Source organism: Pezoporus flaviventris, unplaced genomic scaffold, assembly GCF_033815535.1.
Source record: "Pezoporus flaviventris isolate CSIRO_AGI_PZ_B2104156 unplaced genomic scaffold, CSIRO_AGI_Pfla_v1 ptg000066l, whole genome shotgun sequence".
Classification (NCBI taxonomy): domain Eukaryota; kingdom Metazoa; phylum Chordata; class Aves; order Psittaciformes; family Psittacidae; genus Pezoporus; species Pezoporus flaviventris.
The window spans coordinates 21,692,719-21,704,977 of NW_026892614.1; the positions used below are offsets into that span (position 1 = coordinate 21,692,719).

The following is a 12,259-nucleotide window of genomic DNA, read 5'->3' on the forward strand; positions in this document are numbered from 1 at the left end:
AGGGTTTTCCTATTCTCCCCACATGCATCAGCCAGCAGGATCCATATGTGGTTCCATAATGTGGTTCCCTGCCCCCATCTTTTCTGAGACCAAGCTTATTAAATTGGAACAAAGGCTTGCTAAGTTCAAGAATTGAGAATCTCAAAAGCCATGTGTTTCACTGCCCTGTTTGACAGACCCAGGCTGAATAATCTTTACTTGTGGTACAATAGAAAATTTTAATTGTGCTCTTGTTGGTTACCACTTAGCCCTCTCCCTGCTGCTGGTGTTCCCTTCCTCACACTTAGGATGATAACATTAATCATTTGTTTGAAAATACTATAAGAATGTAATTTCAATTACTACACCTTTCACTATAGGGCTCTCATTCTCTTCTTTTGTTCTCTGATACGAATTTCACTGTGTTTCATGTATTGCTGTTCCACCCTTGCTTTACCAGAATGTGGCGAGATTGGTTTCCCGTGCCAGCGGTATACTTTGTTCATTAATAGTACAGCCTACACCAAATAGTAGAGGTTCTCCTCATGCCCTCTTGACCTTGCCAGAAACACAAGATGCAGTTGAGAGAGACTTGTTAGAGACCTTTCCCATGTGTAGAGGAATGCCATTTTGTATCAGGTACAGAATAATTTAATGCAGGGCTTCATTCTACCACATATACCTATTTCAAGTGGTACATGAGTACAGATATATTGTCATTAAAATTAATTGTGCCAATCAGTGAAAGAAATGCTTAGCCATGAGGAAATATCTGGCTTGCAGATGCAAACATTGTCAATGGGCTTCTCAGAATTATTCAAGTAAAACCTGGAAACGGTTAACATCCAGGAATTTGCCTAAGTAGCTATTCTAGTATCAAGACAGACCTCCAGGGAGAATTAAATTTTTGTACTCGCTACTTATGACAAATATTTCCTACTAATTTCAGCAAGCAGTGTCGTCACCAGCTAATGTGCAATGTATCTTTCACCAAAGTAACTGTTGGATGCCCCTTTGATTCCCTGGTAGGTAATCACAGACTGAACCCACACCTGCGGGGCTGACACTTCCACTACACATTTTAGACTTACAAAGCCCCTACAGTTCATGCTCTTGCAGTTAATTATGTGAAGTGGCAAAAATGTTTATGACCTCTGTAATTTTCTTAATATTTGTAACCTCAGGTTATGATGTAGATTATCACATCTGAGCTTTACAGCCTCTGCACGGATTAGAGGTTTGCGAAACTTTCTTAATGAAACCAAAAACCTTCAAAACTCAAGTTGCAAAGCCCCAGACTTAGCTCAGTTTCACTTATGACCATGAACTTCTTAGGGAATCTGGGATACATTTCAAGGAAGTAGCTGTTGTGTTTCACTCGATGTGGGCTGGCATGGTTTTGAAATTGGAGAACGCTATCTGGTTTTATCTGAAGCTTAGAATTTTCTGTAGGGTTTTACATGAGAGTTTTGGGGCTAAAGTAATGTGAAGGTAAGAACCCAACTACAACACACCAGTAAATCTAGTTTACGTGACCCCTAGGGAGTAGAAAAGCTGTGTATGGTCACTAGTACAAAGGTGGAGAAATTGAAAAAGGATATTTGGCTAGGTGGATCATTAAGTCAGCCAGTTATCAAAGGAAGTAGATTGTTTAGTCCCACTGTGATTTCACTTTGTGGTTGATCTGTTGCAAATCCAGATCAACTGGCCACTGATGGTATGGTCATGGGTAAGGGGAATCTTTTCTTGGCTTAAAGAGGGTGCTGTTGTGGTATGCCTTTGCTACTGCTTTCCACGACTGCATAGCAGTGCTTCTAATTGGTAGAGATTTTGGTCCATGTTTTCTTGTGCTCTGAGAAGAAATGTCAAAGTTCTGAATTTGTCCCAAGGTTTAAGATTAGGTATGGTTGACTAAAAGAAGAACACCAATTTACTTGAGCATCTCAATCTGTTTCTTAGGAAGGGAGGTCTGAGCCCAGCCTAGGAGAAGCTGGTAGTCATGCTGCAATGCTTTATAAAGCCACGATGTGCCTAATTCTAGACCAGTCTCAGATTTCTGAATTAAACATCATTTGCCTTTCCAGTTCTTAATGATAGTTCTTTTTTTCTTTTTCTTTTTTGCACTGAGACAAAGGGAAAAGAAAAAAAAAAAGGATTTAAGTTCACGAATTTAAAAGCATTTAAAAAAGGTTTATTTTTCTCTCAAATTAACCCTTTCTAAAGGGAAATTCTCAGGGTGGCTTTTTGTCAAAAGAATAAAAAAAATGAAAATAAAAAAAGCCTGGTAAAGGGCTTAAGTTATATTTCCTATAGACACAGCCTCCACTCTAGTGGTCGAGTTTGAGGGTCAGTCTTCGTCCTGGCTTTGCAGAGGTTCTCTGTATTTTTTTTCTTTCACTGAAATTCCATAGACAGTAATTAAGGATCTGGAGGCCAGCAAGAGGTCAGCAAGCCTTCGTCAGTGAAAACAGGGATTGTTTGCCATGTACAACACTCCCTTTTTTCCTTGTGGTGAATAGAAGATTTGCTTAGAGCTGATGACTTATGCCTTTCTTGCAAGTTATGCAGCTAGCGAGTAACTGGGAGAATCAATCAGTGAGCTGAAAACAGCTAATTGAGTCCAGCATCACGCTTTTTTCTTCTTTACATATTCAGCGGCGGAATCGGAGCCAGTTCGGTGTCTGATAATGTAACTCCAGAGAAGAGGCATTTTGTGCACAGGATTTGGAGTGAATACAATACTTAAGAAGAAGGGTCTGCTCCTAAATTTTAGGGTTACGAAGCTGACAGCAGTTGAGGACTCGGGGGGAATTACTCGAAAGTGAGCTTTAGGCCTATAAATGCCGAAGCTGGTAAGTCACTGAGTGTGTAGAGTGATGTGAGAGGATGTGCCTCCTGTTTCAGAGAGGGAGAAGGAGAAAAGGCTTTTGTGGTTATTCTTAGGCACAGCGCAGCATGCATAGCTTTTCTCAGTTCTCGTCGTCCTTTCCTTGGGCTTTTAAGTTCTTTTCTGTTTTATTTTCCTGTCTCTGACTTTATCCAGGCATCTTTAATAAAATTTTTTTTAAAGTTAGAATGAACGGGGCTTTTGGCAGATGTAAAGCCTCTTAGAGAGAAAGAAGAAAGGACACGTGTAGCCACGTCTCCTAAAGGGAGCAGCAAAATCTCTTTGCATTTACTATAGAGCTCGTAGTTCTGAATTGAGCTAGCGAGGGCTGGGGGATATGATATGATATGCCCATGAATCTGAATGTGGTTTTTTTGACCCACTTTGCTGAACAAAAATTGTCTAATAGCCAGAAACATTGGCTGTCAAAAACAAAAATTGTCTGATAGCTTGGGCTTAATCATATATTAAGAGATTTTCTTGTCTCTAGGTTTCCCCAGAGATCTTAGTTTGGGACTGAACTATTACTGGGCATAAAGAGAACTGTAAAATTTTCACGTCTCTCTAAATGGTTTCACACAGCTCATGTAAAAGTAGTGTATGTTTTTGTTTACTGATGGAGCTGGAACAGATTAATCACTTATGATAGCTTTAACTGGGTAGTGTCCTAGTGTTTCTTAAACATTTTTATTAGGACCTGGCTAGTAAGCTTTGCCTATCTTGTATTTTTTAAGAGCTACTGCTATAACCCTTATGTGTTTCCAAACATAGTCCTGCCGAAAGCTAGCTACTTACTTCTGTTTTACATTTTGCCAATTAATTCCAAGTACCATAATAAATGTTTAGTTTTCTCTGTGTGTGTGTATGTGCGTGTGTGTGTGTGCTTGTGTGAAGCACTATTTTAAAGAGGGAGGTTAGGGCTGTTATTTCTATGGTGTGTGAAATGGGCTAGGTGTTAGAGAGCAGCAGAGCAAAGTGTGTGCCCTGCCTCCAGATCAGGCAGCAGCAAAGAGTCCACGTGAGAAAAGCAGGAGAGAAAGCAAAGAGGGCACCAGGAGCAGAACTTTAGAGAGCTCCTTGAATATCAAAGTGCATGTGCTTAATTTCTCATTTGTTCCTGAACGTAAGGCTTTTTACTTTGATCTTACATACAAGATGATGCAAAGTGTGGCCTGTAAAAGTGCACAAATAGAAAAAGTTTTTCAAGCAGAAGAGATGGGAGAGGTTGTAGAGGAAATTGCTCTCTCCCGGATTTGAGAGAATCTTCATAGGTTTCTGGCCACGTTTGTTAGTGGTGATGAGCTGGGTGGTGAGGATGAGCCTTGAACTGCCCATAGTTTTCCAGCCATGTGATACGTGGTGGCTGCAGTCCTCTGCATGCAGTCCTCGGTATTTCCAGATGCTGTTAATTTAGTCCCAGTTCCCCTGTAGTCCTTCACGCGCTTGTGCAGCCGAGCTGTCCAAGCTGGCTGGTTTCCGCACCGTGAGAGCATTGCAGATGTGTCGGGGATGCACTTGCTCCAAGCAGCAGAGGGAAAGGCGGCTCCGCCCAGCCAGCCCCGCCACGGGGGCCCTGCAGGCTTCACCGTGTCCCCGGCAGCCCGACCAAGCCCTGTGCTCTCCTTAAAGCAAGTGCGATTGCTGTGCATCAGCTTTGGCCAATTTGTTATGGTTTAAGGCTGTGGAGCCAGCTGTCTGCAATCTGATGTAATGTTGCCCTGGAAACCAGAAATGAAATACTTAAGCATTCACCACAGAATTACTACATACAGCATTAGCCAAAATAATTAAAAGTCCAGCCATATGGGCTTTCAGATGGAAAAATTTAGAGCGCAGGAGACGGAATTTAAGTTGTTCCTATTTGCAGTACTGCAGATCTGCTTGTTTTCCCCTTGGAGTGTGGGGAGAGGCCTGCTTTGCAGAGTGTGGGATATGGAGGGGTCCTGGCTGTTTTACCAGTGCCTGAAGGCTTGGCCTAATGGGATAGCCCTGTGCCAGGGGCCAGGAGGCATTGGCACAGGGGGTGCGGCATGGCCTCTTCCTGTGCCCAAGAGCCTCCAGCCTCGCCTCTTGCAGACGCATTGTTCCCTCTAGTAGACTGTGCAACCCTTTTGCTGTATTGCAGAGCACTGAAGCACTTGTTAAAAGGGGAGAAGGTGAAAGGGGGACTGGCAGCTGGCTGGGTCAAAGCCCCATGCTAAGGGCTGGCTGCTAGAGCTGTCCAGGAAACCATTTGCCCAGCCCGCCATGCGCTGGGGAGATTGAGGTGATTTTCCCATCCAAGATAAGGGACAGCAACCAAAAAAAGCAATTCAGTAACTGTGGAGGCAGGAAGGGTAGAGTGGGTCAAGGAAGTCAAAGCGTTGAAGTTCAACAATTTCCAAATATGTTGCTTACAGCCTGGATGCTTTACATTTCTGTTTTCTGTTTAATATTAGCCATAAAATAAAGCATTGCTTGAGCTGGAAAATTAAGGTCTGTTTCCCATGTGCAAAAATGGAAACTTTCAATAATTTCAAGGCCTTTTAAAAAAAATCTGTTTCAAAACCAGGAAGTAACTCAAAAGTAACCCTCTTTTTAAAACAGTTTCATGCTTAAGAAATCAGCATTATTTGACAAAGTTTCCTGACTACTGGCGTAGTCACTGACATTTTTATGCTTTTTTGCATAAACTTATTAGCCATCCTTTTCCTTTACAGAAGATTTTCTGTGCCACATGCTACACAATATGATAGGAAATAGGATGATGAAGAGAGACTGATTTTATTTTAGTCATCCCACATTCCAGCAGCTCCTGTTGTTTGTTGAACATGAGCTGTTCTTGTCTCTCTCGGTCAAGCACCAGCACTAGAAAGGGTTGTCGCTGCCTGCAGAGGATCCTCGCTCAAAGGGTGCCAGGAGTCCTGAAGTGGCAGGGAAAACTATCTGGCGCTTGGATTATGATGGGATCTTATTTATTTTGAAGTGTCATGGGGACCCCTTTTACCACCCACTTGGGTTTGATCTCAGTACCTTGTGCTGAGGCTATTTTGGCTCTCACTTTCACTGTGGTAATTGTGAATGCAAATGTCAGACACTGTAAAAGCTTTTGTTGTCATTGTTGAGTCTTCATAAACCTAAGAGGAACAGTTCTTTGTTGGATACCAGTGGTGCAAAAGTAAGACTAGTAGTTTATTCTTTGATGAAATCCTGGATGGGAGGACCAGGTATAAGCCGTTCTGTAAGTCTCAGAGTTTTACAAACAGTAGTGTCACAAATGAAGTGGGTGCAAAAAATAATGAAGGAAAGCAATGACTTAATAGTAATTGCATTTAAAATAAACAGATCTCAAGTGCAGAATATGTATGATGGTTGCGTGCCAGGATGTGCTTGATGGCCTAAGAAGTCTTGACTGAACTTGATTATGGTCAATAATCCATTCATCATCTTATCTAAATATGGCTGTCTTGTTGCTTGACATGTCACTAAGTTGTCCAAGCCAAAATCTGTGAATTAATGTTCATCTTGCTGCTAAATTTATCTTGATATGAACAAGTCTGGTACTCCTCTTTACAGCCCTATTTTTCCCAAAGGAAGATCATTAGTTACCTAGCCTGTACCCATAATAAACGCATTCCTGTGGCTTTCAGATGGCAGAATGACAAGTCTTACTGCCATATATGGTCCATTTGGTATTCCTTGCTTTGGATTAAGATGAAGTTTGTGGGAAATTGGTAATTGACAGTGCCCTCACAGAAAGTGGCTGAAGTTTGCTCTGGTGTGGTGCTGCTGGTCCTGTGAGATACTTGCCTGGGAGGCAGGCTTTCAGAGCTGCCTCGGCTCCTCTAGGCACTGTTTATGCCTTTGAAAGCATACCTGTGCAACTGCTAATTGGTGTCCTGCCCCATGGCATCTACAGTTATTACCACATCCTGATATTTAAGTGTGTTAGAAAAGCAGAAAGCAGTTTTATATTTGCCCTGTCTTTTATACAACCTCTGGAAAAGCAGACAGCATTTTTACTGGGGAAGAGCAGAGGGTGGCTTTTTTTCTTGGCTTGTATTTGTTGGGAATTTTCTTTTGAAAGTTTAATTAAGGAGAAGGAGAAGGAGAAAAAAGGATGAGCGCGCTGTGGAAACCCAGAAAGCTGCGCTGACAGGAAGTTGCATGAGGGTTTTTAGAGCTTACCATTAGGAATGCGTCGAATTGGCTGGGACCGCCGGTGAAAGCAACGTAAGGTATATGATCCATACCGCACTCCAGCTGGAGCCTGTGCTGCATGCAGGAATGTGCAGCAGCCACAGTGCCAGGGCTGTCCTGGCCGAGCCGGAGAGCCCTTCTGGCTTCCTCTTCCTTTCTTTTCCCTTCCCTTCCCCCCACCGCCTTCCACATTCTGAACTGATTAAAACAGAGGAAGTAGCACATTGAACGTTGGATCTGGCTTGAAAATCGAAGTCATCTTCTCGTTCACAAGGAATGGATTGTTTCAGCTTGTTGTGTCACTGCTGCTGGAGAGAGGGGAATTTTTTTTTGTGTCTGTAATGTTTGATACTTGAGGGAAAACAGATGGAACTGAGCATACTGGATCAGATGCAAAACGAAACGGGATGCTGGGGAATATGGACTGCACTGTATATCTGAAAAGGTCAGAATTTTCCCTTGGTCAGTGCTGGAGGAATGCTGTGTCCATCTTGATTCCAGCCTCAAGAGCCTTCAGGAGGAGTGTAGGGAGCAGGGAGGAGGAAAGGAATATTTCGTAGCTGTGGCAGTTCATGAACAAGGCGGATGAGGTCTCCTCCTTCCTTTTCCTTCCCATCCCTTTCTTGTGCTGCTGGTTTTGATTTTCTGGGAAGACTTGGGGGGGAGGAAAGAGAAGTCGTCAATGACAGAGCTTCAGTTTGGAAAAGCTGTTTATAACCAGGTTTAAACAGCAAGTTCTGAGATGCCAGACAGACCAGTGACTGACCCAAACCACAGGAGCATAACTGGTATGGTAAGAAGAGCCCTGAGAAAGAGCCCTGCCTGAAACGCACTGAGAGAGGACGTGGAAGTAGTTATTACACAATGCATGGGAAGAAAGACAAGGGCAGGAATGAATTCCAATGCCTAGGATCTTACACTGCACAGATTTAGAAATCAAAATGGTATGTCATGCTTTCAGAAAAAGAAAACCCTCAGTAATTTAAATGTTTCTGTGTGACCTGGACTGAAAATATAACACCAGCTACAGAGCTGCAGTGACACAGTGCAGCAGATGAGCTGGGTTAACTTGACCTGAAGGAGCAAGCCGTGGAACTGCTACTTTATTAATATTCCCTTTGTTTCTTTGCCAGTCAAGAGAACAATCCGATGATGAAACAGAGGAGTCGGTGAAGTTTAAGAGGTTGCACAAGCTGGTGAATTCTACTCGCAGAGTCAGGAAGAAACTCATAAGAGTGGAAGAAATGAAAAAACCCAGCACAGAAGGTAAAAAAGCAATGTGCATATGGTTAAAACTGTTGTGTGTGCATACATATTTCTGTTGAGAGGGAACAGAAAGTGGAGGGATGGGTGAAGGAGGGGTGGAGTGTTCTTAAGGGATGGTAGGAAAGATTGCCTTATCTATGGTGCATGCCTTATGCAAGTAATTGCATTTTGAGACAGTGGAAGGAGGAAAGTGACAGCCTAGGATGTGGTTATTGCTGATCTGGTATTTCCAGAGCAGTGCTTGAGGGCCCCTCATTAAGAGATTAGAACTTGGTTTATGTTTTATGCCCCATGCTGCAGAGGGAGTGAGACTAGGAGCGATCCCAGCTGGCTGCCCCACAGGCACAGCAAATAGGTAAGCAGAGCCACCACCATGTTGCTTCCTCCTCTGAGGCCTCGGATGGAACACAGGTGAACCCCTCACTAGTTTTGGGAGGGTAGTGGCTGGTTGGTGATGCAGTTGCACCATGGCATCATCCTGTGGCAAAAGTACAGAAACTCTATCAGACATTATTGTGGGATAGCAACGGCCTCATGTAATATTAATTCCTACTTCTGGGGGAGCCTGCTTACAGTTTGGCTCCTGAATGAGCCCTGCTGCCAAGAGAGAGGGGGAGAGAAAGGAGGAGGAGGAGGGTGGGGAAATGGGAAGCAGAGTTCAGCCCCTGGGAATACCATGCTGCAGAATTAACTCTGAATGACCTGTATCTGTGAGCACTCAGATTAGTGGAGCCTGAGCCTCAGGAGCCGTTGTGCATGACCCTGCTTGAGTCCTCACTGAAATTGTAGGCATCCCTCTGTGTTAGTGGCCTTCCCAGAATTACATGCCGATTCCCTTCAGCTTTGCAGGGAGCTGAGTTGTGTTATGATTCCTTCCTAGTGCATTTAAGGAGAATGTGTGCATCTCCTTGGGTATGTGGCAGGAAGCTGTTGGCAAATTTATGATCTAGCCTGACTCTGGTGGTACTGGCTGTTGTGAAAGGCATGTCTAGAGCTGTGCACTGGGCAACTTCTTGGTCTGAAAAGTTCTTGTCACCTTACAGAATGAACATAAAGCTGGGCTGTCTTGAAGCAAAAACATAGGTTTTGAGACTAGCGAACACAACATGGCTATTTTTCCTTTGCTTTGAGGAAAGGACCCCAGAGAGGCCTGTTCTACCCCTTCCCTCCCTGGAGGTCTGGGAAAAGCTGCAGGGAGCAATCAGCCAGAGGCCCCAGGGATGGGAGCAGCTGCAGGAGCAGGCAGCTCAGGGGCCGCTGTGCATGCAGATGCCTTCCTGCAGTTTGGTCACACTTTCTCCTCAGCATGCTAAGTGTCTGCATTGCTCTCTGTACTCTCTCCTATGGTGCTTCACCTCCTTATTTCCTTTTCTCCCTCAGTCTTTCACTTAAGCATCATTGTTCTTCCAGGGTTTTTAATTTTCCACTGAGTTTTTCCACCCCTCCCCCCAGAGAAAAAAATCACTGAATTAACAATTGTATCAAAAAAAGTTTGCTTTGTTTCTTTCTATCTCAGTCTGCTGCCAGTCTTCTCTGTTTTAACTCCAGGCTTTTCGGAATAAGTTATGTGTAACTCTGAGTTTGTACTTTATCTAACGCTCTGGAGTTTCTTTGTTGATTGGGAAACTCTGTAGCAAAAACAATTATTGCTATATAACACATCATAGAATACTTCTGCATAACTTCTCTATAACTAGAAGGCCCCTTAAGTAGCCAAGTCTACGTTAGGAATGACTTTTCTTTCAGAAAATTCTCTCGACACCCAAGTTTTCATGTGACAAAGTAAAACTGCTTCATAAATGCTGTCCATCTCCATCTCTCATAATGCAGGTCTGTATTCCTATTTGGATATGTCAAAGAGCTCTTCAAGGTCACAGAAAATACTGTGGTCAGATTTGGGGATTGCTGTCTGGCATTCCATGTTACCTGTGATTGGTTCTTGAGCTGTTTGCTGCTGTTATTTGAGTCTGCATTATGAATGTAATATGATATCCTGGATGGCTAAGTTTTGGGGAGTTGGCTATAAAATTTGATCGAGTAACATCAGTAAAATTTCAATAAATTCGTCAGTGCTTAACAGCCTTTAACAAACTGTGAGAGTAGGCTTGGTTTGAAAACTGACATGCAGTTCCCCAGAAGATTCCTCACAGTCCTCAAAAATTTCTTCGTGAGGAGCAACTATCCCAGAGCCTTCTCCCACATTTCTGCTGTTGACTCTACTATCACACTTAATACACATATGGATGATCTGATATGCAGTAGAATGTGCCAATAGCTGAATCCATGTTTATTTTGTGTTAGCATGCTCATAGTGAGTTAAATAACTGAATCTTTGTAATTCCTGGGCACCATTCTTATATAGCATTTAAAACCAAATCACATCTACATCTGCGTCATTATGGCTTTGTGTCATGGACTCACTCCAAATAACATCTGTTACAGTGTTGACACAGAATGCATATTTTACAAGCTGTTTAAAAACATATTTACTCAGTGGACTAAAATTGTTTATCAGCACATATTCAGTCCCAGGAGAATGTCTATTTTCTGTCAACATTGGGAAGTGGGGGGGGGGGGGGGGGAAGAGTAAGTTGGACAGTCCTGCAAAAGTGGTGTCAAAATCAGACTCCATTCCACATATCTACCCCAGAAAAATTCTCAAAAGAGTGAAAGTTGTGTGTCCTTTCACTGTCACAGTGAGTTTCATCTTGGTACAGTAGTATCTTAGTTTTCAGCAAATGTACATCAAACATGCTTTGCCAACAGAGTGAACTGAAGGTGAGACAGGAAGCCTGGACAGGGCAGCCAGTCTTCTTTCATTTTGAAATGTGTCTTCTGTTATTGAATGAGCAAGTTACAGGTATTTCGGTAATGGTTCAAATTTAGCTCTCCTATGTAAGCAGTGGAAGCAATTGTAGATGAATGACAAGTTGGGTCAGGCAGAAAAAATATTTTAACAAGAAATAAGTACAGTCACATTTCTGTGTGTGTTTTTGATACATACCTAGGAATGCTGTGAAATTTGTTAGGCAAGCCTGAGGAGGACGTGTACTCTTGTTTGACTGTTTCCTTGGTACCGTGTCTAACACCTGAACCTATGCTTTGCTCAGAAGAAAACACCAGAGAAAAGTATCTTAAGTGATAAATGTGAAAAGGAATTGCAAGTTCAGGTCCTTTATTCCCTTCTCTTTGCTCAAAAAAAAAAGAGACCTGGCTATTTGCCCATCTCTAGTGCTTGTGTTGCAAAAAGTCTTCTTTCCTTCCTGTGAAATGTGTATTTGTTGAAAACCAAGTGTTTCTGTCATTACCAGGAAAGACACTGTTGAAATTGGCACACCCGCAATTTGACCTACTTACTTTTTCTTTGCATCTGTTTAAGAAAATTCTGTGTGATTAAAGCTGGTGCCTCTTCCCCCATCAAAACACCAAAACTTTATATTTCATCCTGGCGTCAGCTCCATAAAAAAAAAAATAAATACTGCTTTCTGCAGCAGCAGCAGCATTGGGTATTGCAAAACTGGACCTGAGAAGTACTTGTTTGGTTTTTAATACCTGAGTATATTTCTGACCTGTTGTAACCTCACTAGAGCCGAGCAAGTATCAGAAGACAAACCATGAAAACAGGTCCCAGTTCCAGCCTTTAAGGGGTTCTTTGTGAGAGCACCTGTGGTCTGTCTTAGCTGTCTTAGCTGCAGATGAAAGGGAGAAACTTAAAATAACAATGACTTTACTTATAAGATGCTGTCATCTGCCTGTTGTTAACTCATCCCAGAACTCTCACTTCACAAGTGGAACGAACTGCTTCAAATTTAACTACTTGCAAATGCTTTCTGGGCTGCTTCTATAAGGAAGAGTTTTCTTCCATTTTAAAGTGGGAGATATCTTAAAAATAATACAGCAAAGCTCCACAGGGAAAAGTATCTTAGATAACTATGAGCGATGGATGAC

At 42.7% G+C, this 12,259-nt stretch overlaps 1 protein-coding gene across 9 annotated transcripts in view; it reads left to right on the forward strand.

Moving 5' to 3' along the window:
- LOC133278565 (SAM and SH3 domain-containing protein 1-like) overlaps window positions 1-12,259 on the forward strand; it is a 535,664-nt gene that overhangs the window by 495,090 nt on the left and 28,315 nt on the right. For 6 of the 9 annotated variants that reach the window (XM_061471499.1, XM_061471503.1, XM_061471500.1 and 3 more), the window contains one exon: window positions 8,179-8,311. In XM_061471499.1, the coding sequence (XP_061327483.1) occupies window positions 8,179-8,311 (133 nt within the window). Of the gene's footprint in view, window positions 1-2,502; window positions 2,832-7,056; window positions 7,491-7,796; window positions 7,990-8,178; window positions 8,312-12,259 lie in introns of those variants that run through there. The other 3 variants (XM_061471507.1, XM_061471508.1, XM_061471506.1) reach the window with 3 other exon arrangements.